The sequence below is a fragment of the Hippopotamus amphibius genome, chromosome 7, assembly GCF_030028045.1.
Source record: "Hippopotamus amphibius kiboko isolate mHipAmp2 chromosome 7, mHipAmp2.hap2, whole genome shotgun sequence".
Lineage (NCBI taxonomy): Eukaryota > Metazoa > Chordata > Mammalia > Artiodactyla > Hippopotamidae > Hippopotamus > Hippopotamus amphibius.
Genome location: NC_080192.1, coordinates 75776573 through 75804146, shown reverse-complemented (window position 1 = coordinate 75804146; position 27574 = coordinate 75776573). Strand labels below are relative to the sequence as shown.

Below are 27574 nucleotides of genomic sequence, written 5' to 3'. Positions count from 1 at the left end.
CTAGATCCCGCATGCAAGTAGCAACTAAGAGTTCTCATGCTGCAACTAAGAGTTCTCATGCCACAACTAAGAGTCTGCATACCACAACAAAGAAGCCTGCATGCCACAACGAAGACCTGGCATGGCCAAAAATAAATAAATATTTTTTTTAAAAAGATGTAGGTTAGACCACAAATCATTAATTATGAAATGTTGGGCCGAAGAGTACCTTTTGTTTAGGTAGTAATTGCCCCTAGGAAGACATTTTAAACTTCATAGTTTAAACAAATTTCCAAAGCTTCAAGAAGGTCTTGTATGATTCATTTGGGAAGGTCTTGTATGCTTAACTTTGACCTGACAGTTCACCAAGCAACATAGATTTCTTGTATCTCTCCAGTTGTTCCTTCGCTTGAAGTCAGAATAGTCCTTTTTTATCTCCTTGTCCCCAAATAAACAGTTAATATTTTAGTGAAAATAAAGTACTGTTTTGAAAGTTTCAAAAAAAATAGAATCATTGCAGAAGCGTAAAATCACAGAGTACTTTTATAATGTCTCAGAGTCTGTTTCTTTGAAATTGACAAAGGGCACCATTTTTTATGTTGCTTCTTCTCCAGTTTATTTTTCAACATTATGGATTAGCAGACGTTTGCTTTCTGTTAATAAAGCACTAAACAGTGTCATGGCCATTCTAAATAGTAGCAACCATTTCAGTAAGCTGTGGATACGTGACAGCTACATTATTGAATTTTTGGTTTTATTAAAATAAGATTATACCTGTGACAATTTGTGTTTTGCCCACTCAAATATTAAATTGTTCCTTAGATACAGATCTGCTGTTGTTTTGAAAAATATGTTTATTTATAAGGGAATCGCCTTTTATGTATTGTTCCCTCTTTCTCCTATTCTGTGAGCATCTTGTAAATGTCACAATAACAATTGCTGGACACCACTTCTTTGGAACATTTTTTGGGCGGTCTTAGCCCACGTAAGGCATGAAAAGGAAAACAGGGTCTAAGGATTCAAAAGGAAGAAATAAAATTGTCGTTACTTGCAAGCGATTTGTCCACAGAGATAATCCAAGAGAGTGGTCATTTTAGTAACACATATAATGGCAGGGGCACATCTGAGAGAATTTATAGACACCCTTAGAATTGACTCACCAAAATGACTGGGTTTAAGATGAGGACCCCCAAATCACGACCTTTTTGATATAAAGCGATAACCGTGTGTGTCTGTCTGTCTACTTGACATCTCCATCTAGATGACATCTCTAGTTTAAATGTCTGAAACAAGACTCTTGAATCCCTACCTAACTGATCCCTTCCACACTTCCAGCCCACTCTCCCATGTCATGGCTATGTATCCAGTTTCTCAGGTCAGAATCTTAGAATTAACTCATGTTGATGCGTCTCTTCTTTCTCTTAATGCTTCAAAATCAGTGCATCAGCATGATGTCTCTAGCTTCCAGAAATAGTCAGAAAAGAGCCACTTCTCACCACCCTCCCTTGCAGTCACCCTGGACCACAGTGGCCATCCCCTCCTCTCTGAACAGGGCTTCCCTGCTTCACTCTTGGGCTCCTATAGTCTCTTCTTCATATGGCAGCCAGAATTTATGTTTTAAATGTGTTAGATCATGTTACTTCCTTGCTCAAAACACTGTAGAGGCTTATTGTTATACTTAGAATAAAGTCTACACTCCTACAAGGAGACCCAGCCTCTGTACCTTTCTGCTCTCAGCTCCGGTCTCCTCCCCCTCTCTCTTGCACTCTGACCACTTCAGCCTCCCAGTTCCTCAGCGTGCCAAGGACATCCCTACTTTCTTCCTCCAGATCTCTGCCATTCAGGTCTTGGCTCCAGTGTCCCTCCTACTGCATTTGATTTGTCTTTAAATGTCGGACATCATCACGTGACATATTCTACTTTTTTCCCTACTAGGATGTTAGTGCCATGAGAACAGGCTTTTTGCTTTATTCCCATAGCCTCAGCCACTAGACAGCCCCTGACATTCAGTATATTTGTGTTGAGTGAATGGGGTGTGCACTTTTTTCCCCTGCCTGGCCACTTTAGACATTTCCACTTGCAATTTGGGGATTAGACTCTCAGTTCTGTGAGAGAAAAAAAGTGTATCTTAATCTCTTTTGTATCTCTAGCATCTAACACAATCATTGTTTGTATATATGAATCACTGACTTAGACACATTTACTTTATGCATTATACTTTTTTTCTTGACTGAATGGATATTTTATGTAAGTTTGAGTTTCACACTGTTAAAACTGATGAACTGATGAGTATCTATGGTTTTAAAGGAGCCGAAAAGTATCCTTGTTATAGTATGTCTAAAAAGGGCAGAAATGATGAGGGAGTAGATTCTGTACCTCTGGCTACATGTGGCAGCTGTCTTGTGAGGAATGGTGCCTTCTTTGTCCCAGTGTCTTTAGTTTTGTGCTTTAGTGAAGTATAATCTTACTTTTGATCTTTTCCTTCTTGTGTTTGTCATCTTTAATATTCAACATTTGTGGAAGGATTATTAAGCACCTCAGAGTAATACTCTTAATTGGTAAAACTAAAAACACCTTTAAACCTTATTTCTTTAAGTTCAGTTATACCACTGCTCAGACTTTTTAATCTTTATTGAATTGGGTTAAAGCTAGATTTTGTGCATTTTCTTTGTGCCCCTGTCTATTTCAGTGTATTTCCTGAATGAAATTACTCTATCATGTAAAGCTTGTGCTCTTCGAATTACTCAGGTGATGGAAATAAAGTAGTCCCACAAAATGGGCTTTGCCTCTTACATCATTTCTTAGAATACAACAGGAAGATACTCTACTGTTCAGAAACTTTAGTGTCTGACTTGCTCCCTTTCTCAGTATGTAAACAGATGACTTTAGGTGTGCGGACCCCCTCTCCAAGGTCATTTATACTTTGCATCAGTGTTAGGTGATAGTGATGTCAAGGAGGTTTGCTATTTATGAGTTTGTTTTAGTGAGAAGTTCTGGTATCAAGTGTGGAATAGTTAGAAACGATACTCAAATATTTAGGCCAAGACCTCATAGATCAGTATGTTCCAAACTCTCAGGTTAGAAAGATATTTCAGTTCTTGGGATTTTCTATCCCCAAATTGATTTTTGTTTGCTTCTTTGCCACTCTAGTTACAATGGGATCATGAGTTTTTATCTCTACAGATTGCCTTCCAAGTATGGGTAGTTGTATTAACTATTGTTCATTGTACATGTATCATAAAATCCAAATGAGGCAATTCCCTGGTGGTGCAGTGGTTAGGACTTTGAGCTTTCACTGCGGTGGCCTGTGTTCAATCCCTTGTCGGGGAACTAAGATCCCATAAGCTGCGCAGCATGGCCAAAAAAGCAGAGAGAAAGAAAAAAAATCCAAATGAACATATTAATGTATATTGTTATCAATTATATCAAGCAAGTAAATTTCAACAGTCTACTTGAGCACTTTCTGTTTTCCCATACCTATGAATAGGAAAAATACTTCTTTTTTCCCCATTTTTTAAAACAAACACTTATTGATTTCCTTTAATTAAAAAGTAACGTATATTTCTAGGATAACATTAGACTCCACTTTTCTTAAAGAAACTTTCTCATGACAAAACTCAAGTGTCTGACTTTGGTTTGGGGTAACAAATATTTTGAAGAATTGCTTCTTATGCTGTTTTCTTTTTACTTACAGTATATCTCTGTACCGGGGCAATTGCAGACCTATACGATTTGAGCCACCAATGCTGGATTTCCATGAACAGTAAGTTTAAATTTTTCAGACCATAGAAATATTATATATATTTTATGCATGCATTTGTCTTTCCTTTTGCCTGTGTTATCTTGTATGAGAAAATTACATGCTCAAGTCATCAGGAAAGTAAATAATGTTGAATACAGTTTGAAAGTGGGAAGTAAGTATCTATTATGTGTCTAACATGTTAACTTTTGAAGTTTGAAAAATATCCACATTTTGGAGTCTCTGGTTCAAAGGATCTTATTTTCAGAAGCAGCATTAAACTTAGGGTTACCTTTCTGATTAGCACTTCATTTCCATTTTTATTATTTAATATTTCTCCTTGTGGATATAGAAGAACATATTAATTTGTTTGATGTATATGCTTTTAAAGTACAAACTTTTATACATCATCAAATAAATAATATTATCACCAACCCGGGAGGCCAAACAAAAACAGATCCTACAAGAAGACATGGTTCAACTGCAGAATTACTTCCTCAAACCATAGTTCTGCTTACCTTTTCTACCTCTGGGTCTCAGGTTTTTGCACATCTCAGATACACTGAGGGGAAGACAAGTCTTCACCCATATTTGGCTCCAGCCCAATTTAGCAGGTAGGTAAAGAGAACATCTTAAATGATATAACTACCAGAGTAATGCCACTCTGGTAAGTTAGCAGAAGAAAAGTTCTTTGTTTTTTGTTTTTAATTAAAAAATTTTTTTTGTCCATTCTTTTTTTTTTTTAGTGATTTTTATTGGAGTAAAGTTGATTTACGTTTTGTTAGTTTCAGGTGTACAGTAAAGTGAATCAGTTATACATATACATATATCCATTCTTTTTTAGATTCTTTTCCCATATAGGCCATTACAGAGTATTGAGTAGAGTTCCCTGTGCTATACAGTAGGTCCTTATTAGTTATCTATTTTATATATATAGTTATTGTGTGTAGGTCAGTCCCAATCTCCCAATTTATCCTTTCCCCCTCTTTCCCCCCAGTGATCATAAGTTTGTTTTCTACATCTGTGACTGTATATCTGTTTTATGAATAAGTTCACTTGTACTTTTTTTTTTTTTAATTCTTTATTTATTGGCTGTTGGGGTTTCGTTGCTGCACACGGGCTTTCTCTAGTTGTGGAGAGCGGGGGCTACTCTTCATTGCAGTGCCCAGGCTTCTTATTGCAGTGGCTTCTCTTGTTGTGGAGCATGGGCTCTAGGCACATGGGCTTCAGTAGTTGAAGCATGTGGGCTCAATAGCTGTGGCTCTCAGGCTCTAGAGCACCGGCTTAGTAGTTGTGGCACATGGGCTTAGTTGCTCCAAGGCATGTGGGGTCTTCTCGGAGTAGGGATCGAACCCATGTCCCCTGCATTGGCAGGCGGATTCTTAACCACTGTGCCACCAGGGAAGCCCTGTACCATTTTTTTAGATTCCACATATAAGTGATATCATGTGATATTTGCCTTTCTCTGTCTGACTTGCTTCACTTAGTCTGACAATCTCTAGGTCCATCCATGTTGCTGCAGATGGCATTATTTCATTCCTTTTTATGGCTGAATATTATTCCATTGTATATATGTACCACATCTTCTATATCCATTCCTCCGTTGATGGGCATTTATGTTGCTTCTATGCTCTGGCCATTGTAAACAATGCAGTGAACATTGGGCGTATCTTTTTGGATTATGGTTTTCTCTGGATGTATTCCCAAGAGTGGGATTGCTGGGTCATATAGTAGCTCTATTTGTAGTTTTTTAAGGAACCTCCATAGTGGCTGTACCAATTTACATTCCCAGTAACAGTGTAGGAGTGTTCCCTTTTCTCCACACCCTCTCCAGCCTTTATTAGAAGAGAAGAATTTAAAAGGGGAGTTGGTAGGGGGAACTGTAGGCAAATCTATTCTGATTCAATAGATGAAAACTGTAATTTTTTTAATGTTGTCAGAGTTGTAGTTAACCATTTCCTACGATTAAATTTAAATAATCTCTTTACAGTCTCAAACCTAGACTAATCAAATATATCAGTTATACTTGTACAAAACCATGATAGAGTAGTTAGCATAAGAAGAGCTATCTGATAGCAACTCCATCTTTTCAGGTATTTATATTCTTACAGAGATCATGGATTTTTGGGGTGAGGGTGCAGAGAGAGAAGTTTGTGTGCTTCCTTCTGTACTTATAGATGCAATCAGTATTTGCAAGTGGTTGTTATATAAATAGTAAAATTGCCTCGTGGGTGTTAGGTTTAAAGACCATAATGTTCAGATAGGAAATACATCACAATTGTTTCTGTCCTATAAAAAGGTTTAGGTGTGATGTTGAGACGCAAACCATAGGGGTTCTTAATCCAATCACAGTAACATATCACCCATACTCTCCTTCTGTCAAATGATATTTAACAGATATTTAATGAAACATGGCATGTATTTTGATCTTTAGCAAGAAAGTTCATTATTTTTAAAATAGTGATGAATTTTCTCTCTCAAGTTAAATTCTCTTTGAGTATGTTCTCTTACTAGGAGTGAATTAGAGTAGAGGCTGATGAACTCCAGTCTAGAACCGTGACGTGGGCCATGTTTATGATGACACCAGGAGCCTAGGGCCAGAGGAGATCAGTGTACAGTAGCAAAACTTCAAGTCTAAGGTAGTGGGTGTTCTTACTTTGAAAAGCTTAGCAATACAGTAACCATTCTAGAGAGATTGTTATATCCAGCATTTTTCACTTCATTTTTTTTTTAATTTGTTTTATTTATTGGCTGCATTGGGTCTTTGTTGCTGTGCGCAGGCTTTCTCTAGTTGCAGAGAGTAGAGGCTACTCTTCATTGCGGTATGTGGACTTCTCATTGCAGTGGCTTCTCTTGTGGCAGAGCACAGGCTCTAGGTGCTCGGGCTTCAGTAGTTGCAACATGTGGGCTCAGTAATTGTGGCTCTCGGGCTCTAGAGCACACACTCAGCAGCTGTGGCACACGGGCTTAGTTGCTCCACGGCATGTGGAATCTTCCCAGACCAGGGTTCAAACCCATGTCCCCTGCATTAGCAGGCAGATTATTAACCACGGCACCATCAGGGAAGCCCCTTTTCACTTCATTTCTTTAAGGGAGTTCTGAAAATTTCATGCATCCCTTGAGATAAAGAAATTTTCAGGTATACAAAATACATGAATCAGAATTGGTAATTCCTGTTGCAAATTATCTGTCCCTCAACACTTTAAATAATGCCCCACCCCCCAAATAGGAGAAATTGAGATAAGGTCAAGCAAAATTCTGGACAGGTAGTTTTAACCTTTTTTGGATCATGGTTTTCTTTAAGAACAGATGAAAGCTATGGGAACCTCTTCCTTCTTCTCCCCAAATGCGCACACACACAGTTGCACATACAAATAACATTTTGCATATAGGTCCAAGGGTTTTATAGCCATCCCCTCAAAGTCTGTCTCTAGATCCTTAAGAGCTAGTAAAGAATTCCTGTTCTGGGCCACAGATTATTAAATCACCACTACAAAATTTACTGGGGTTTTGTCCATTATGCTAGCAGTATGTGTTCACGGTAGTAAACTTAGAAAATGCTTATCAAGAGAAAGAAGAAGTAAAAAATTACCAGTAATCCAGCCACCAGGAAACATTAACATTGAACTTCTATCCTTTAAGTGCTTTTTCTGTGTATCTGTATTTATTTATTGAGTTAAAAAGTATAACAATATTTTCTGAACATAAACTATTTTATAACCTGCTTTCTAAATGTATATACGGTGCGTTTTTTTTATTCCATAGAATTTTCTATTACATTATTTTATGGTATCAAAGAACAACAGATTGTATGGATATATTTTTTAAATTCGTTTATTGTTTAAAACTTTTTGTTCTTATAATCATGCTGAAACTGATGCCTTAAATGCAACCGTGACTAGTTCCTCAGGAGAGTATCCAAAAAAATGGAACTTTGAGGTGAAAGGATATACAGAATGTAAAACATTTTTTAGTTAATATTTAGGCTAGAGAATAATTGGGTGTCATGCACAAGGAGAACTGATAGGAATCAGTGAATTAACCTCTGACTAGAGAGGAAATTAATGGAATTTCTTTAAGAGATTGGTACTGGTGTCGGAGAACCAGAAATCTCCTGAGCTGAGAGCAGCTGCAGATGATGTGTTGAAGATGTGTGAACAGACAGATGAACTCCAGTACAGACGCAGGTCAGGTCATATGATGAAGAAAACTGTTTGAAGCAGAGTGTGAGCTCTTGGTTACAGCCCAGAAAAGGGATATTGTAGTTAGACTGGACTGCTTCCTAAAGTAGCAAACTTATGTGCTGCTGCAGAAGAGTGGAAACAAAAGGGAAAAAATTCTACCCTTAACTGAAACTTTTCTGAGTCCAGCCTCAGAGCACTGAACAGTTTGTTTTTATCTCATAAAGGTAGAAGTTGATCTATAGAAGTAGGAGTTGGGAGCAGATGTGAACACGTGTATTAGGGTTTAATCGGAGGAACAGATCCAGTCAGAGATGTGTGTGTGTGTGTGTCTGTATATGTTTATGTATGTGGAGTTTTTATGAGGAATTGGCTTATACAATTGCAGGAGCTCGTCAGGCAAGCCCAACGTGTGCAGGGGAAGGCACTCAGGAAGGGAAAATTGCGAGCAGGCTGGAGCCTCAGGGCAGGGCCTGAATATTGATGTCCACAGGCAGGCACTCAGGGAGGATCCCAGGGAAGCAGTGCAATCCCAGATCCAGCTGTTGTTGGGAGTCTCTCAGCTCAGGCGAGGGCTAAGCTCTCTTTGAAAGCTCCAGGCATGTTATACATACTTTGAGAGGCTCCTCTCTAAAAAGAATTTTTCATGGGCGGTTTCATGTAGTCATGCAGAAAAGTAGAACAGATGGTGAATATTCTTAAACTAAACTCAATAATTAAAAATTTTGCCATATTCATATTTTTGTTGATTCTTTTAATCATTTGTAGCAGACTTAATGACATTTCATTCCTACATTCTGCATAACTCCAGCACCATTATTGGTATTGTAAGAAAATTCACAGTAATTACAGAGTGCCATAATCCTTTTGTTTTGGTCGGTGCTATAAAAAAAGTTGTTTGGTTCTAAGTGATAGAAATCTAACTGAAATGAGTTGAGGCAAAAATAAGGATATACTGGAATTCCAAGGACTGTAATATATTTGCAGAAAGTTCAGAGATTCAGTGGGATCTGGGAAAAACAGGATGCACGTTATCCAACACCACCAGGCCTTTCTCTCCCCACCCCCTCACCCCGTCTCTTATCTCTGCCCCACTCGCTGTTGGTTTCTTCTATCCCACTGCCCACATCTTTTTCCTACAATGATGAGAACACATCGACGGACTGCTCTTCAGACCCGCATTCTCTAGCCTCCTTCCATCAGGGAATAATAGCTTCTTTAACTTTAGTTTGAAAAATCTCAGAGTAGTACAGTCATCACCCTGGCGTAGGTGAGGTGGCTACCCCACCACTCAAACAAGGACGGTGTTTGGTCGTGGACGTGTCTTCCAGGGGGTGTCTCTATAATTATCAGGGTTTCACTCAGAGAAAGAGAAGTCATACAGTGGGCAGTAACTCCAATTGAAGCCCATTACAACCTCCCTGGCCTGTTGAACCCCTGATGACCTTCAGAACTCTGTAAAGCATGCCGTCCCCAGCCTGCCTAGCAGAGGTATAAACTGCCTCCCTCTCCACTTCCGTGGTGGTGTGTTCACTCCACAGAGCTGGGGTGGATCCCCACCCAAAATTTGGTTTAAATGCCAAGACTGATTCACATACCAAGAAGGTCTGAAAAAATTTTTTATCCTCACATAATGAAGCTTTCTGGGGAGAGCAGGGTCAGCTCCCAACGTCTGCAATATGGCTTGAGACAGCAGAGAAAGGAGACTGGCTTGGCTTTTATGGTTAGGGAGTGAGGCTGGGTGGGCTTGCACGGTCTGAACTTCTCATTAGATCTGGGAGTGTGTGCAGGCTTTGCTATGGGCTTGCCCAGATGTGAGGTGTAAGGTGAAAGGACATTGTGGGGCTTGAAAACTGTTGGTAATCAGACATCAAAACTGGAGTTGGATTCTTCATCACACATGACATCCTCTACTAACTTCTGTCAAGGCTAGTTATTGCTCTGATTGTTTTGATGTCTGCTCCCCTACTAGACCAGACTATCAGGATAAACACACACTATTTATCTTTACATATCTGGCACGTGTTTCACACTTAATACATGCCGTACATTATCTTTAAGTCCAACAAGATTGCCTGCTGACTTCTTCTGCTGCACTTAGAGTCACCTTGTGTTTTCAGGTGTTTTTGCTGGACTTCATTAAACATTGGTTATGCCTTTCCTTCTTGATCCAGCAATTACTGATTTAGTTAATGCCCATGCTGTAAATGTTTCATTAGCTTCTATGTCTAACAGTAATTTTAGGACTTGAGAAGTAGCCTTAACAGAACACTTTATAATATTTTTTTTTTCAGAAATTGTAAGTGATCAGAAATCATTGCTCTTAGGCACTGAAGTTTTGCACTGAAGTTTTGACTTATGCACTGAAGTTTTGTCTTATGTTTTCTGTGAACCAGTTCTACTGCTTGTGGTCATTTTTGCTAAACCAGAAGTCATTCTTAATTTTTAAAAAATTTAAAAATTTTGCAGTAACTGGAAGAACTTTTGAGTTGGATGAAATTTACCACCCCAGGTTGCATTTGAGTGCCAACCAGGGTCTCCAAGACAATTTCTGGTCCTTCATCAAGGATGCAGCTCTAGTTCCATGGCTGCTTTCTAAACCCCCATGGCCTGACTCCTCTCACTACCCTGGTCGTCCCTGCTGCCCTCTAGTACATCTTTGACATTTGATCAAATTAACTTTCTTCAAAAATAGGCTTTCTTTTCTTTGATCTATTTTGTTTGAATTTATCCTTTAATTCTACCCTTTTTCCCCTTTCCCCTTCCTTGCTCTCCCTCCCCTCTTCTTTTCTCTCCCCCCTGCCCCCCACTCTGTAACAATCAGCCTGGAGCAATCTTGGGCATGACCCCCCCATCCCCCAATTTACTCACCCTCCCCCCCAGTTATTTATGCCAGTGCTGTTAAATATTTGTTTCCATAACAACTCCTTTTTTCAAACATTTATTGCAGATTTAAAAGATTGGGTTAGAACTTGTTTTACTGAGTTCTTTGGTTTATATAGTTACTAAGTGCAGAAAATCTTGATTTCAAATCTGAAGTTTAAAATGGAGACTTTAATGGCTTTTAAAAAAATGGAAATTGAATAAACTTGCTAAAAATGGAGGTCTTTATTGTCAAGTTAAATGCAGTTCATAAGAGGCATTTCTCCCTAATCACTTTTTGGTATTCCAAGAAAATCAAGTAGGCCCTCTTTTCTAAAGAGATGTTTGGTGCTTTTTAACTTTCCAATTTCTAATTATTCAACCAACACCCCAGCTCAGCCCTCAGTCTAAAGTGTGTTTGGAAGCAATGGTCAGATTTTGTGGTAATTGAGTGGTACAAAGTACTGCGTATTGATTTGACCCAGCTTCCTGCCAAAAGTTGTTGTTGAATGGACTGCTGTGCCACTGTCATTCATAAAGTTTGCCTGAGGGCAGCTGCTCAGCCATTTCTTCAGCTGTTTCACAGCATTGTATTGTCATCTTTCTGTGGCTAGAAAAATTGCCATTGACCACAGAATTGCAGCTTACTTTCCAAGCTAGTCTCTAATTCATGAGTGCTTTTTCCTAATTCTTTCGAGCCTCAGACTCTTGTAAAATATGGACATCAGAAGCTCTGCTCTGACAGCACAGAGAACAGCTGTGTATTTCAGCTTGGTTTATCTATAAATAATTCACACTAACCCTCTTGGCCCTACGTCTGTCTTTGGAGCAGCTGATAATGGAAACAAACAGGACCAGTGCTAGCAGGCACTTGAAAATCTTAGTCTTATTTTTAAATCTTACCTGTCTAGCCAAGCAGCCACACATGATGCTTATGACAGGCAGGATTCTAAGACAGCCCCCAGATTCCTGGCCCCCAAGGTACACATACACCTTCTCCCAATTGTATTCAGTCAAACACTAATCTAGATGTTGCTATAAAGAATTTTGAAAATGTAATTAAGGTCCCAAATCAGTTGACCTTTAAGATAGGGAGGTAATCTGGGCACCTGACCTAATCACACAAGCGCTCTACGTCTGGCTGTAGCAATCAGAGACAGAAATGTCGGAGGTTTGAAGCATGAGAGGTACTTGATGCAAGAGAGTTTCTTTGTGTTGGTTTTGGAAGTGGAGGGGGCCATATGGCAAGGGACTGAGAGCAACCTAAACGTTGCCAACAACCTGCATGAGCTTAGAAGTGGACTTTGAGCTGTGATGTACGAGACCCTGAGCAGATACACCAGTCATGCTGTGCCTGGATTTCTGCCTTACAATTGTAAGATGATAAATGGGTATCGCTTTAACCCTCTCGGTTTGTGGTACTCTGTTAGGCAGCATAGAAAACTGCTGCACTGCTTATTTATTTACAATTAAACTTGTATTGCTACTTGACCATAGTTTTCCATGGTTTAGTGTCGCTTCTGGCCTCAGTCTCCCACTTTGTCAAGGGGGCTAAGGAGAGGGAGAGGCAGGGGAAGCTGTGTGCATGAGGTCTGTTAGCAGGTCCGTCCAAGGAGAGCTCCCTCTGGTTTCGTGGTGTGGGCCACCCAGAACTGCAGGAAGTCTGCTTTGTGTGTGCATGCGTGACTGGAATAGCCTGCTGACACCTTCCCTCTGTTTTTGTTATTCCAGACTTCTCTGAGCAACGTAAGTAGATGACCCTTCTCCCCTGAGCAAGGGTTCATTTCTGGAGGGTGTGGCTCAGGGCCTTTCCTCTTTGATCCCTAGAAGAAAGGGCAAGGCCAGCCTCAGCAGCATTGCAAACCAAGCTTTCTGACCCACCCCTGCCTTTGGGCTCCTAGAACCTCCAGGTTGGTTTCTTTACCCCCAGAGCCCTCTCCTGTAGCAGGCCGTTTTCAGTCCCGTCTTCTTCAAGGACTCCCCCAGATTACCTGTCTGTCTTATACACTGTCTTCTTTATCTGAACCGAGATTGATTACACTGAGGTCACAGGAGGAAAAACATTAAATACAAATTCACAGGGAGGAGAAGTACTGGTTGCCAGGTAGCCTGCAGGACATTTGGATTGTAAAAAGGAGTGTTGAAAAAAGCACATAATTGGTGAACTTACAGGGTGTAAGGAGGACATTTTTATTTCTGTGTACTGTTATTCTACTCATATGTGTGTACAAAGCTTGTGGAAGAAGAGTTTTCTCTTCCATATTGTCTTTGTAAAGCTTCTCCCTGCAGCATCATGGCCGTAGTTTGAAATCCCAGCTGGTTCTGTACCTACTTCCCTAATTATTTTATGGTCCTATGACTCTACCTGAGATCCATGAGCCTGTTGGTTAAGAGGTCGAGTTCATGAGAAAGTCTCCACCTGAGGCAAGAGGGAGTCCATGCATTGGGGGCTCCTGAGGGCGCTCAGCTTCCTGCTTCCTAACCCTGAATGCGTAGTCACAGACCTGCCTCTGGATGCCCCTCTGTCCCTTTCTCAGGACCCCAGCCTTGGTTCACCTTTGGGTTTTTTCCTCACGGCTGAATTTTAACCCACAGAAGTATTTAGGACCTCGTGATGGCTGAGCTGTAAGCCATGGAGCAGTTTTGGACCAGGTTTTTGCTTCCCTGCAAAGCAGGAAACTCTTCTGTGGGATCCCACCTCTCAAGGGCAGTCTATGGGCATAGCCTCCTGGTGACCGCGAATGCCGCAGAATCACCTGCTCTTGGCTGACGGCTTTAAGGGAGCTCATCTTCTCCACAACCTTCCCACTTTTGGCAAGAGCTGGTAGTATATGCAGTGATGAGCTCTTAGAAGGGGAGTATGTCTTGGTTTAAGCCTTAGAGGCACCAGAAGACATTCAACCTCAACAGCAACAAAACTTCAGGTCAGCATTATAAAGAAATTCTCAAATGATGTGTAAAATAAAAAGCAGTACAAAGCATCATCAGAACCTTAAAAATGTGTTAAATGTTTACAAAAGACAATGAAGAGTTCTTATTTATATAATTTGTGGGCCCTATGCGTATGAACCTGACTTTTTGGGATAGTAGGGAAAGAAGGTATTGTTATCCCATTGTAGAAAAGACAAAATTTGTAAAACAACCCAAGATTCAACTGTAGATAAAGCTGCAGAAGAAATGAATAAAGTGGTGGTGATCTGATGTTGATTTAGGTGATACAGAATATGAGAATCAAGTGAAATAACGTGACTATGTTAAAAGTCAGGTTGAGTGCATGTAATTCTGACCAGCTTTAGACTTTGAGGTTTTACCCCCAAAAGAAGAAGTCCTAATAAGGAAGTTAGACAAACCTCTAAGGAAACAGACTAAAACTTCTACTTGGACAATAAAATCACCTTTGAGTTTATTTATCATAATGTTTAAATATAACACTTCCACCCTGAGTTCTCTAATATTCTGTTTAAATAAAATTTGTTAAAGTACTTTTCAAATTGAATTATTGAGGGATCATATCACAACATATAGGGCTTACTGTTTGATTAAACAGGATTCAGCACTGATGGTTATATAAGAATCACCTGTAAAGATAAGGTAGCACTGTTATAATGCTGGCTGAAACATAGGTCCTGGGCAAATACCTTTTGATTCATTGGCCTCAAGTAAACAACTCACTTAGCAAAGCCGTCTTGACTGATGTGGTCACTCTAGAGCAAAAGGAAAAATAAGACTCTGAATGCTTTATTTCACTTTTATATGATGATGCTTAGCAATTATAGAGTAGTGTTACATTCCAGAGTATTTTCGTTACTTTACCACAGTATTTTTACCTTTTTTCTTTTTTATGAAATATAATATACAGACAAATGAATAAGACATGTATAGTTTTATATTGCCACCCAGTTAGAAATTATTCTTATGTAATTGTAATTTATGTAATTATATTTTAACATATAAATAATACTGTAATATAGCTCATTCTATTCCTTTTTTTTCCAACTTTGGGATATAACTGATATATAGCATTGTGTAAGTTTAAGGTGTACAGTACATTGATTTGATATATACTGCAAAATGATTACCACCATGGCATTAGCTAACACCTGCATCACATCACATAATTACCATTTCTTTTTTGTGGTGAGAACATTTAACATCTTAGCAACTTTCGAGTGTATGGTACAGTATTATTAACTATAATCACTATGCTGTACATTAGACCCCCAGAACTTATTCATCTTCTAACTGGAAATTTGTACTCTTGAACCAACACCTCTCCTTTACCCCCACCCCCTAGTCCCTGGTAAGTACCATTCTAGTCTCTGTTTCTATGAGTTTGCCTTTTTTAGATTCCACACTTAAGTGATATCATGCAGATTTGGCTTTCTGTGACTTACTTCACTTACCATAATGCCCTGAAGTCCATCTGTGTTGTCACAAGTGATGGGATTTCCTTTTTTTCATGGCTGAATAATGTTCCATTGTGTATATACATACCACAGCTTCTTTATGCATTCATCCATTGATGAACACTTCAGTTGTTTCCATATCTCCACCATTGTGAATAATGCTGCAGTAAACATGGGAGTGCCATGTATCTCTTTGATATCCTGTTTTCATTTCCTTCAGATATGGGAGGAAGAGGGGTTGCTGGATCATATGGTAGTTCTGTTTTTAATTTTTTGAGGAACTTCCATACTGTTTTCCATAGTGGCTGCATGGCTCATTCTATTTTTTCTTAGATTAATTAATTAATTGGTTGCATTGGGTCTTTGTTACTGGGCACGAGCTTTCTCTAGTTGTGGTGAGTGGGGGCTTACTCTTCATTGCGGGCTTCTCATTGTGGTAGCTTCTCTTGTTGTGGAGCACGGCCTTTAGGTGTGCCAGCTTCAGTAGTTGTGGCACATGGGCTCAGTAGTTGTGGCGCACAGGCTTAGTTGCTCCATGGTATATGAGATCTTCCCAGCCCAGGGATCGAACCTGTATCCCCTGCATTGGCAGGCAGATTCTTAACCACTGTGCCATCAGGGAAGTCCCTCAATCTATTTCTTATCTTTTTATAAATTTATTTATTTATTTATTTTATTTATTGTCTGCATTGGGTCTTCATTGCTGCACACGGGCTTTCTCTAGTTGCTGCGAGCAGGGGCTACTCTTCATTGTGGTGCGCGGGCTTCTCATGGTAGCGGCTTCTCGTTGTGGAGCACAGGCCCTAGGTGCGTGGGCTTCAGTAGTTGCGGCACATGGGCTCAATAGTTGTGGCTCACAGGCTCTAGAGCACAGGCTCAGTAGTTGTGGCGTCCGGGCTTAGTTGCTCTGTGGCATGTGGAATCTTCCCAGAGCAGGGCTTGAACCCATGTCCCCTGCATTGGTAGGCGGATTCTTAACCACTGCGCCACCTAGGAAGTCCCTATTTCTTATCTTTTTAAAGGTCTGTTTTTGTTAGATTATTTCTCTGTTCTCTTATTTCTAACCACAGGAGTAAGATAGTAGATACTTATTTTACCCACTAACTCCCCCTTTGATGGCTACACATATTGCCTCTACTACCTTTCCACCACAGACAGCCGTGCAATGAAATCCTCTTACAGAGTCACTTATGGACCGTCATGAGAATTTCTTTGAAATATAGGCCAAGAGTGGAATGCATAGGTTATGGAGTGTGAGTACTCTTCGGTACCATACTTAGGTATGGCCTGACTGCTCTTGTGAATGGCTGTGCCACTCTGTACTCCTGCGAGCAGTTGACTAGCATTCCTGTATTTCCACATGCCCTGTATTTGCACTTAACATTAGCCAACTTTCTAATTTTGCTGGTTAAACAGGGATAATATGGTGCCTCACTAATTTTGCATTTCTCTGATCACTAATAAGTTCAGATATCCATCTCTTTATGTTTAGTGGCCTTTTGAGCTTCCTTTCCTGTAAATTGCCTGTTCATATCCTTTGACCATTTTGGGGGTTCTTATTAATTAGAAATCCTTTTTATAGTCTGGAAGTAACCATAAAGTCTAAAAAGGTATTTAGGCATTGCAAATATCTTTTCTCAGCTTGTCATGTGTCTGTTAAATTTTCCCATTCTATATTTCGTTGAACAGAAAGTCTTAATATTTTCCACAACTTTTGAAAAACTTAAAAGTACAGAAACGACTTCCCTTGTGGTACAGTGGTTAAGAATCTGCCTGCCAGTGCAGGGGACACAGGTTCGATCCCTGCTTCAGGAAGATCCCACATGCCGTGGGGTAACTAAGCCCATGCGCCACAACTGCTAAAGCCTGTGCACCTAGAGTCCATGCTCCACAGCAAGAGAAGCCACCACAATGAGAAGCCCATGCACTGCAATGAAGAGAGTAGCCTCCGCTCTCCAGGCGTAGCAATGAAGACCCAACAATGCAGCCAATAAATAAATTAATTAATTTTTTAAAAAGTACAGAAAAATTGGAAGAATATTTACTATGGTGAACACCTACATAACCTTTATCCAGATTTACCAAGGGTTAACCTTGCTTTTTCTCTCTTTTTCTTTCTACACACAAACACTTTTTTTCATGAAAGTAAGTGTGTACTTTATGATACTTCACCCTTAGGTTCTTCAGTTTGTAAATCCTAAGGGACTGCTCCTATATAACCACAATTCAGTATCACACCCAAAGAATCTAATATTGATACAGTAACATTATCTAATATATATAAGTTTACATTCTAATTTCCCTAATTGCCAAACACAATATAGTCTCCCATCCTCCATCCAAGTTTAAATTAAGGATGACACATTGCATTTGGTTGGTAGGTACCTTCAGTGTAGAATGGTTTCTTACCTTTTGTCTTTTCTTTTATTCGTAAGATTGAAATATTTGTAATCCAGGTCAGTTGACTTATAGAATAGCCCACAAACTGGATTTGCCTGATTATATCCTGTTGATTAGATTTCAGGCTAAACATTTTTGTCAAGAACATTACATACATAGATAATGTTGTATTACATTATATCAGGGTAATGTAATGTCCATATTTCTCATTACTGTTGATGCTGAGTTTGAGCACTCATTGGTGTACTATCTGCCAGATTCTGTAAATTGTAAAGGTGCCTTTTCCTCTTTGTAATTAATAAATAATCTGTAAGGTTGGTATCCTTTTCTCCAACAATCTTTCATCTAATAGTTTATCTCGTCAGTACCCATAGACTCTTACCTAAATCAGTCATTACATTGATAGTGATGTGATTCCTTTTCTCCCCTTCAGATTCTGTCACTGTTTTTCTTTTCATTTAGGAATCTTCTGTAAAGAAGTATATTCCCCTGTCTTCTTTGATCGTCACTATAGACTAAGGGTTAGCAAATTATGACCCTTGACACCTATTTTTGTATATAAAGTTTTGTTGGAACATAACCGTACCCATTCATATGTTTGTCTGTGGCTGCTTTTTGCATAACAGTGGCAGACTGGGTAGTTGTGACAGAGATTGCATGGTCTGCAAAGCCTAAAATATTTGCTGTCTGGCCCATTACAGAAAAAGGTTCTTGATCTCTGCTATAGGCTTATGGGTTCTGTTTTTTAATCAGTGCGTTATAACCCTTTACTTTCACTATTCTTTTTGTTCCAAATTTTACCAGTTTTGCCAGTGGGAGCCTCTTTAAGCTGATTCCTATATCTTTTTTTGATATGTTCCATTATCTTTGAATGCTTCTTTGCTTTCTGATACAACAAACATTCTAGATTTCCTTCTGTTTTCTTTGTCTGAGACCTAGAATTAGCCAAAACTAAAGAATCCTGGTTTCCTGAATGAGAAAGGACATTTAGAAACCCAGATCTGGGCACTAAATGTGCTCATTGACCCTATATGTCATTGCTTCTGTGCCTTGTGTGGACCAACCTAGGGAGGAATATATACATGTATACATACATATGCATTATATATGTATATATTGATATGTATGCATGCATAAATCATGGCCCATGCTGATAATTCCAATTCATATTTTTCCAATTCAGATCCAGCCTCACAGAGTTCTTTCTCATCTTTCCCTATTTTGTATCAGTATCTCTCTTTTCCCCAAAGTATTTGGTAGAATATTCCCTTTAAATATTTGGTAGGAGACTTCCCTGGTGGCACAGTGGTTAAGAATCCACCTGCCAGTGCAGGCACACGGGTTCAATCCCTGGTCTGGGAAGATCCCATGGGAGCAACTAAGCCCATGTGCCACAACTACTGAGCCTGTGCTCTAGAGCCCACAAGCCACAGCTACTGAAGCCTGTGCAGCTAGAGTCCAGGCTCCGCAACAAGAGAAGCCACCACAATGAGAAGCCTGCACGCCGCAACAGTGTAGCCCCCACTCGCCACAACTAGAGAAAGCCCTTACACAGAAACAAAGACCCAACACAGCCATAAACAAACAAACAAACAAACAAACAAAGTAAATTGAAATAAATAAATAAATAAATATTTGATAGACTTTGCCAGTCAAGTCCTTATGGACTGGAGTTTTCTTTGTGGGAAGGTTTTAAATTATGGATTTAATTTCTTCAGTAGTTTTATTTTCTGTATGGTTTACATATTTTTTTCTTAAATTTATCAGTTTTGGTAAGCTTTGTTTTTCTAGGAGTTCAGCAATTTCGGGATTTTCAAATTTACTGTAATAAAGTAAATATTTTATGATTGTTTTACTGTTTGCAGCATCTATAGTGATGTCTTCTTTATCACTGCTGATATCGATATTTTATGCCTCCTTTTGTTTATTAGTCTTGCCAGGTAGTTAACAATTTATTAGTTCCCAGCCCCCCCAGCTGCCAAAATGGGAATTTTTTTTTTTTTAGAGAAGAATGCTTCTGAATTTTATTGCACTCAAATAACATTAACAGAAGACGTTTACATTATTTTTAGAAAATCCACTGATGTTTCCCAGCTTGGCATATATTTGTAAAGACAAGGCTCATTCACTGAGATATTTAGAATTGGAAAGTATTTGAAGTTGACCACAGCATAATGAATCCTCAATCTCCAGAGTTCTAGAGATGATTACACACAAAAACCCAGCAAAATTTATTTTATACATTTATCAGTTCTATGTCACTCTTAAGTTTCCCTAAAAAAATATGGCTTTATAAAAAGTAGTGTTCTATTATTCACAATACGAAGTAAGAGCTTGACTAGATTTTGAGTAGCAACTCTGTATTACCCAGATCACAGCTTTAGAAAATTATTGCTTTTTTACTACCATATTACTGTGGGTTTCACTACACTACGGTTCAGCATGACTTACTATGTTGTGACGATGATCTCTAATGATAAACATATAAAATCTCTTTGCTTTTAACCCTAAAAGCAGGAAAAACGTCACTTTATCTTAAAACAATGTGAACATGAGCAAGAGCTCCGCCGACACACAAACGAAACCACTTCTTAGGGGTTTTTTTTTATAGCTCGTGGTCCTTTCAAAATGAGGGTGTAGCTACCTTTTTTTCCTAACAAATAAATATTTTCATCACAGCAACTATTTCTGAGCCACAAATTAGCCACACTAAAAACAGAAGAAATGCTTCAGTGTGGAAAGGAAAGGGCTCAAATATTGTGAAACAGCAGCGGGCCACTGGCTTGTGAGTACTTTTCACACACCCCACGTCACCCAGCCAGGGGCCATGTGGACTCTGTACCCGGAGCAGGCTTCAGTGTTGTGTGGGCATTACTTAACCAGCCAAAGGCAGAACAGCCTTTACGTTATGCACCAGTAACTGATAGAGATTTTCTAAAATTTAAACAAATACTCCCGGAACTACAGCTATTTTACGATCAATCCGAGGTGTGAAAAAGCATTTTTGCATGATATAAGAGGCCATTCCTTTCTCCTGCGTCCTAACAATAATTTTCCCCCCTTATTTTGAAAAATAAGTTAACCATGATAATTTAAGCTTTTATTGAAATATTAATTTTTCTAATTAACAAGCTAAAAGCTACAGGAATCTCAAATGTTGAGTTTTACCCTGATACTTGAAGTTAACGTAGCAATTTTTTTAATAAAGGTATCAGTGCAATTATATACAACTCAAATCTTCACAGCTAATGATGACCCCATCAGTGTTTTTAAGAGCCCTAAGACAAGGCACTCTTAGTGGTTTTAAATCATGTTTCACGCAGTGTATACAACTCAGCCTGACATAATTAGTGTTAATTACTGATAAGAGATATTAAAACCCTGCCATGACAATTGCTGCTACATCATCAATATGCTTATTAACTGTTGTCTGATAAACACATAAATGCAGGTAAGACTGAAAGCTGTGTCACAAAAGGAAAAAAGAAAAGAAATCCAATGGACCCACAAATGCTATCAGAAAAGGACGTGCAGGGATGTAATAACATCACATGTGATTTTTGTTTCTAAAAAAAAATAAACTAAAACGCCAGTGGACTACGGTTCATTCAAAACATCTTTAGTGTTCATTTCCAAAGATCTTGGTCTGCTCAGAAATTACTTCACAAGATCTGTCCCAGCCATCTTTTGGAGCGTATGGTTAAGCTGGTCCTCCTGTGGTAGTACGGGCTGTCTTTCTGAAGCTTTAAATATCTGGTGGTACTTCTAGTTGTTCCTCTGCAGCGGGCACATGCGCTTCTCCTAAAATTGTGTCTGAATCGTCTACAGCATTATCTGAACTCTCTATTCCTTCATTTTCCAATGGCTCGTACACTTGTTCATCATAGTCTTGGTAGGCGACATCATCTGCTTCTTGGTACGTTCTTCCAGCATCATCTACTGCTGGTTCACTGGAGTCTGGATTTTCCTGTTCATATAGCATGTCTTCCATATCCTGATTGTAGGCTGGTGAAGCTGTCTCTTCTACATGGTAGTTATCTTCAATTTCTTCATGAACTGCTTCAGTTTCCGTGGGTTCATATCTATCATCTGTATCACTTCCTGCGACGACACCATCTTCAGGCTGCAGTTCTCCTGCTGGTCCGTCTTGTTCTTGGTACGGGTCCTCTCCATGCTCTGTGTATACCGTTTCCTCAAGAAGTGACTGAACTTGTCCTTGTACTTCATCTTCAACATTCTGAGGCCCTGGCCCCTCCAGAACCTGATCGTCCAGCCAAGAGTACAGCTCGGCCTGTTCTGGTGGGACTGTTGGCTTTGGAGCAGATCTTTCTTTAAGGCCTAATAAAACTTTGGCATCATCCACATCAAAATCTCCATCACCATCAGCATCTTAGATTCCCAGTTTTCCTAACACTTCTTCATAATCAACAAGATCAAACCAGACCATAGCTACTGACGTCCAGACTCCGAGCAACACAATGACCATAAACCATGTGAAAAACGAACTTTCAGAAAGTCCACCTTTCCTCCCCAAAATGGGAATTTTTGACTTGATAAGTCATCTCTATTTTATGTTTTACTTAACTGATTTCTACTCTTATTTGTACTGTTTCTTTCTTTGTACTTTAAGTTTAATATGCTATTTTTCTAATGACATGGATGCTTAGCTCATTAATTTTCAGGCTTTCTTCTTTTCAGATATGTACATTTAAATTTACGAATTTTCCTTTAAGCACAACTTGAACTGTATTCCACAAGTTTTTAATGAGTTAATTTCTTCATTTTCATTCAGTTCCAGATAGTTTTTTTTTCCAGATAGTTCTTGATTTAAATTCAGATTTCATCTTTGATCCATGAGTTGTTTATACATGCCTATTTACATATTTATAGAGAATCTGTTTATCTGTTTGTTATTGATTTCTAGTTTAATTGGGCCAGGACTAGAAAATTCTTCATATAAAAGAGTTATGAACAAAGAAGAGATAGAACAGGTAGAAAATAACTAGCAAGATGGTAGACTTTAACCATAAAAATAATTACATTTAATATAAATAGTCTAAACACAACAATTAAGAGACCAAGAATGTCAGATTAAAAAAGCAAGACACAACTAACAGCAGAAACTCAAAAATATAAGAAGCGAAACTAACAGAACTAAAGGGAAAAGCAAACAGTTCAACAGTAATAGTTGGAGATTTAGGTACCCCACTTTTGATAATGGCATTTGGAAAGGAAGAATTAAACCATCTCTATTTTCAGATGTTATGCTCTTGTACATAGGACATCCTAAGCAATACACTGTTTTTAAAAAAATAGAATTAATAAGTGAGTTCAGCGTGGTTACAGAATATTAGATCAATATACAGAAATATTGTTTCTATACACTAGCAATGAACAGTCTTAAAATTAAGAAGACAGTTCCATTTACAATAGCATCAAAAAGAATAAAATACTTATATACAAATTTTTAAAAAGTAGTGCTATATACTAAAAATGACAAACCATTGTCAAAAGAAATTAAAGAACTAAGTAAATATAAGCCATCTCATATTCATAAATCAGAAGACACAAATGAGAATGGCAGTACTCCCTAAACTGATCTATGGATTCAACACAATCCCCATCAAAATCACAACTGACTATTTTGCAGAAATTGGCAAGCTGGTCTTAAATTTCACATGGAAATAAGAAGGATCCAGAGTAGCCAAGCAGTCTTTTAAAAGGAAACCACTGTTAGAAGACTAACAATTCCCAATGTCAGAAACCTTCTAAAAAGCTTTTAATAGTCAAGACCCTGTAATACTGCCATATAGATAAATGGGAAAGAATTTAGATTCCCGAAGTAGAACTTTACATTTATTGTAAATTGATTTTTGACAAGGATGCCAGGACAATTAAGTGAAGAAAGAATGATCTTTGCAACAAATGGTGCTAAGAGAACTGGCAAAATAATTAAGTTGGATCCCTACCTCACACCATACACAAAAATTAATTCAACATGTATCATAAAGCTAAATGTAAATATAACAAAGCTAAACTGTAAAACCTTAGAGGAAAAATTGTATCTCCATTATGCAGTTGTTTGTACAATGGATTCTTAGATATGGCTCCAGAAGCACAAGTCACAAAAGGTAAAATATACAAATTAGATTACATAAGAATTAAAAACTTTTTTGTGCTGCAAATACCATCAAGAAAGTGAAAAGATAGCCCACTGAATGGGAGAAAATATTTGCAAATATCTCCTAAGAGACTTAAATCCATAATGTATAAAGAAAACACTTGCAACTCCTTAAATTTTGCTGTGCACTTACGTACAGGATTTCCTTATCTCTCCTTGTTGACATTTCATAAACCCTTTCAGTCAAGAATTATTTCATCTTTTTTTAAAAATTTTGGATTTTGCCCATTGTTTTTCTCCATATTCTTCAAATATTCCTACACTCCATTTTCAAGATATTACTGCTTCAGGTTATGTCCTGCATATCTGTTTTTCTTTTGATTTTTATAGCTCTGTATTTTATTTTATTTTATTTTATTTATTTTTTTAGAGACTTTTAAAAAATTATTTATTTACTTTATTTATTGGCTGCGTTGGGTCTTCGTTGCTGCACACGGGCTTTCTCTAGTTGCTGTGAGTGGGGGCTACTCTTCATTGTGGTGCACAGGCTCCTCATTGTAGTGGCTTCTCTTGTTGTGGAGCACAGGCCTAAGTGCGTGGGCTTCAGTAGTTGTGGCACATGGGCTCAGTAGTTGTGGTGCACGGGCTCTAGAGCACAGGCTCAATAGTTGTGGTGCACGGGCTTAGTTGCTCTGCGGCATGTGGAATCTTCCCAGGGCAGGGCTCAAACCCGTGTCCCCTGCATTGGCAAGCGGATTCTTTACCACTGCGCCACCTAGGAAGTCCCTATAGCTCTGTATTTTAAAATGTTCTAAATATATATTCTTTCTTACTGAATTCTGAACTAAATTGTTAGTCCGATCTTCCACCTGATGAATAGATTTTTGTCTCCCTATCCCATCTGCTACCTTTATATCTTGTTTTCTTCTAATATTTTCTCTTGTTTTCTAAATGATTTCTTACTTCATCTTACTAGTATCTTGCCATTTCTTCTTAATTATATTTCATTATGCTTATTTTTAATTCTTGGTTTAAGTTTTCCAGCTTCAGGTATGCATTATTCAGCCTTTACTAGGTTATGCTGTGATCACAAACAACCCAGTGGGATTTAGACTGAAAGAGCACTCCTGTCTGAGAAATGCCAAGTACTTGGCAGAAGAAACAGTACAAGAAGACTCTTAAAACCTAATGATATATATCACTTTTGCTCATATTTCATTGGCCAAAAGCGAGTCCTGTGGCCAAGCCTAATGTTAAGGAAGTGGAGAGATATAAGCCTCTCACCAGCTTGGTCAGCAGCTTGGGAAAAAAATTATGGTCTGTCACAACATTGTTTATGTTTTCTACTTGATGGTACTACTCCTCACAAATCTTGTTATTTCTTTTCTTTCTTTTTTTTTTATAAATTTTATTTATTTATTTATTTATTTATTTATTTAGTTGGCTGTGTTCGGTCTTCATTGCTGCACACGGGCTTTCTCTAGTTGCATCAAGCAGGGGCTACTCTTCATTGTGGTGCATGGGCTTCTCATTGTGGTGGCCTCTCGTTGCAGAGCACGGGCTCTAGGCGCGTGGGCTTCAGTAGTTGCGGCACATGGGCTCAATAGTTGTGGCTCACAGGCTCTAGAGTGCCGGCTCAATAGTTGTGGCACACGGGTTTAGTTGCTCCGCGGCATGTGGTATCTTCCTAGGGCAAGGATCGAACCTCTGTCCCCTGCATTGGCACGTGGATTCTTACCCACTGCACCACCTAGGAAGTCCCGATCATGTTATTTTGATGTGTGAACTTCTGAGTTACTGTCTTATAGTGTGTACTGAGGAAGAGCAGAAGGCCAAGCCTTGGTCATTGTCTCTTCTTGTGAATTTAAGAAGGAGATAATCCCCAAGATAATCCCCAGTTACATACATACATTCATGTAAAAACTGTTGATTTTCCTGTGTTCCCACCAGTCTATCTGACAATGCTTAGGCACAAGTGTCTGGAAGACGTGTCTTCCTAAATTGTAATCTAACAGTCCTAGGGCTTTGGAGGACCAGAGAGAAGAGTTAGAGGTGGGTGTGCTCGAGGACAGCTGGTCATCAGCTTCTTATCCCAGTGAGCCTTTCTGCCATCTGAGTTGAAGAGGGAGGCTTTGATTGTACGAAGGCAAACAGGGAAGGGAACAGAGAAGAGGAAAGTTATTCCTGGCCTCTCGTTGTTGGCCTAGGCCGCTCTGTGTCCCTCACTCCCCCCACCCCCCAAGTTCAGGCAGCCTTCTGTTCCGCCAAGGGTTTCTTGCTATTTTTGATTAATCCTTGGAATCAGTACCTCCCTGTAACTTCTGAATTTTTCCAGCATTGTTGTTTGTATATACAGGTTTTTTTGAGGGGGCGTGGGGGGGGTGCTGGCAGGGAGAACCAGTAACATATACTAACCAACCCACCATTTTAAAAGGAACCCAAAGCCCCTGGTTTGTTTGTTTTTCAACTAGGGAAAGTTATCAGCTATTCACTGTTTTATCAGTTTTCCCATATCATTAGTTACAAGTAATAAACCGAACTGAGGAAAAGGCAGGGGCAAAAATTCCTGAAGGAATGGTGGAAAGCATGGTGGACAGTTGAACCACATATAAAACATAATTCTGGCTCTGCATCTTCAACTGCTTAGAATTCAAGTTTATACAGATGAAATAAAATTTCAGAAAACATAGGCCAAAACGTACAAGGAGAGAACCTTGTGAAAGAAGTTGTAATTGAATTAGAACATGAGGGGTTTGGATTCACATAGAGGACAGGGAAGAAAAAACAGAGCAGAAACATTGGTAAAAGCGTAGGGCTCATGCACATGGAACCAGCCTGACTCAGGTGGTGGAAACTTAGGGTGTCACTTGTGTAGGCTGAGTGATTCCAGATTAGGGAGGACTTTCATAACCACTGAGGTCATGGGTGGGGGCAGGGAAGCTCCCCCCATGCACAGTCTCACCAGGTGCCTGGTTCTGTGCTAAATAATAGGAGAAATACGCAGTGCATATATAATGTAACCTTTGTCCTTAAGGTGCTGATAATCTTGTTGAGGAAATAAAATAGGTGCCAATTAAATAACTAGAGAGCACTCTGGAAAAACATAATTTATATGCAGAATTCTCTTAAGCTGTCAAGTTAGGAAGCCTGTACAAATATGATTAGCAGCATAAGTACTTAATGGACTATTACATACTGAGGAGGTTTCACTTTTAAGACAAACTGTAACGTGGATGCCAAGGGGACCATTAACATGAATCTGTGCATATTAGACCTCGCGTGTGTGCTGTGTGTGTTCGAGAGGGTTAGAGCAGGGACTAGAGCCAGATGGCCTGGATTCACAGTGAGGTTCCAAATATGAGTTTAGGCAAGTTAATTAAGCTTTCTGTGTCTCGGTGTCCTCATCTGTAAGAGGATAATACCAGCTCCTAACTCTTAAGGCAGATCTGCTCACGTAACTTTGCCACTAAATTTCTCCTTCTAAACTGAAGAGAATCTGTCAGGGGAATTTGGGGAGAGGAGGACAAGATTCAGAATTAGTGAAGAGGCAGGTGGTATTACAGAAAGAAGTGAAGAGATCTGACCGTCTTGCTCCCTGCCTGCTTCCTCACTAGATTGTAAACTTCATCTGGGTGGAGACTTGCCTCCGTACATCTCCGTACCTGGTTCAGAGTGTGACGTACAGTTGGCACTCAATGTTTTATTTACTGAATAGCTCATGGATGCATTTTGAGTGTAATTTTAGATGTAAACCAATTTAATAAATAATTTCATATGTTTGGGCATGTGTTTGTCTAAATAATTTTGACGTTTAATTTTTTAACAACTAGAAATTAATTCTACCACTAGGAATTGTCTTTGAAGTATTTGTGACAGTTTTCTTTTT

General features: G+C 39.0%; 1 protein-coding gene and 1 pseudogene across 2 annotated transcripts in view; one reads left to right on the top strand and one right to left on the bottom strand.

Annotated features, from left to right (window-relative positions):
* The window catches only part of TMEM131 (transmembrane protein 131), a 209466-nt gene that overhangs the window by 86676 nt on the left and 95216 nt on the right, over window positions 1-27574 (top strand). For both annotated transcript variants that reach the window (XM_057740823.1, XM_057740822.1), the window contains exon 4: window positions 3674-3742. In XM_057740823.1, the coding sequence (XP_057596806.1) occupies window positions 3674-3742 (69 nt within the window). The remainder of the gene's footprint in view (window positions 1-3673; window positions 3743-27574) is intronic.
* LOC130856752 (aspartyl/asparaginyl beta-hydroxylase-like) lies at window positions 21153-27408 on the bottom strand (annotated as a pseudogene).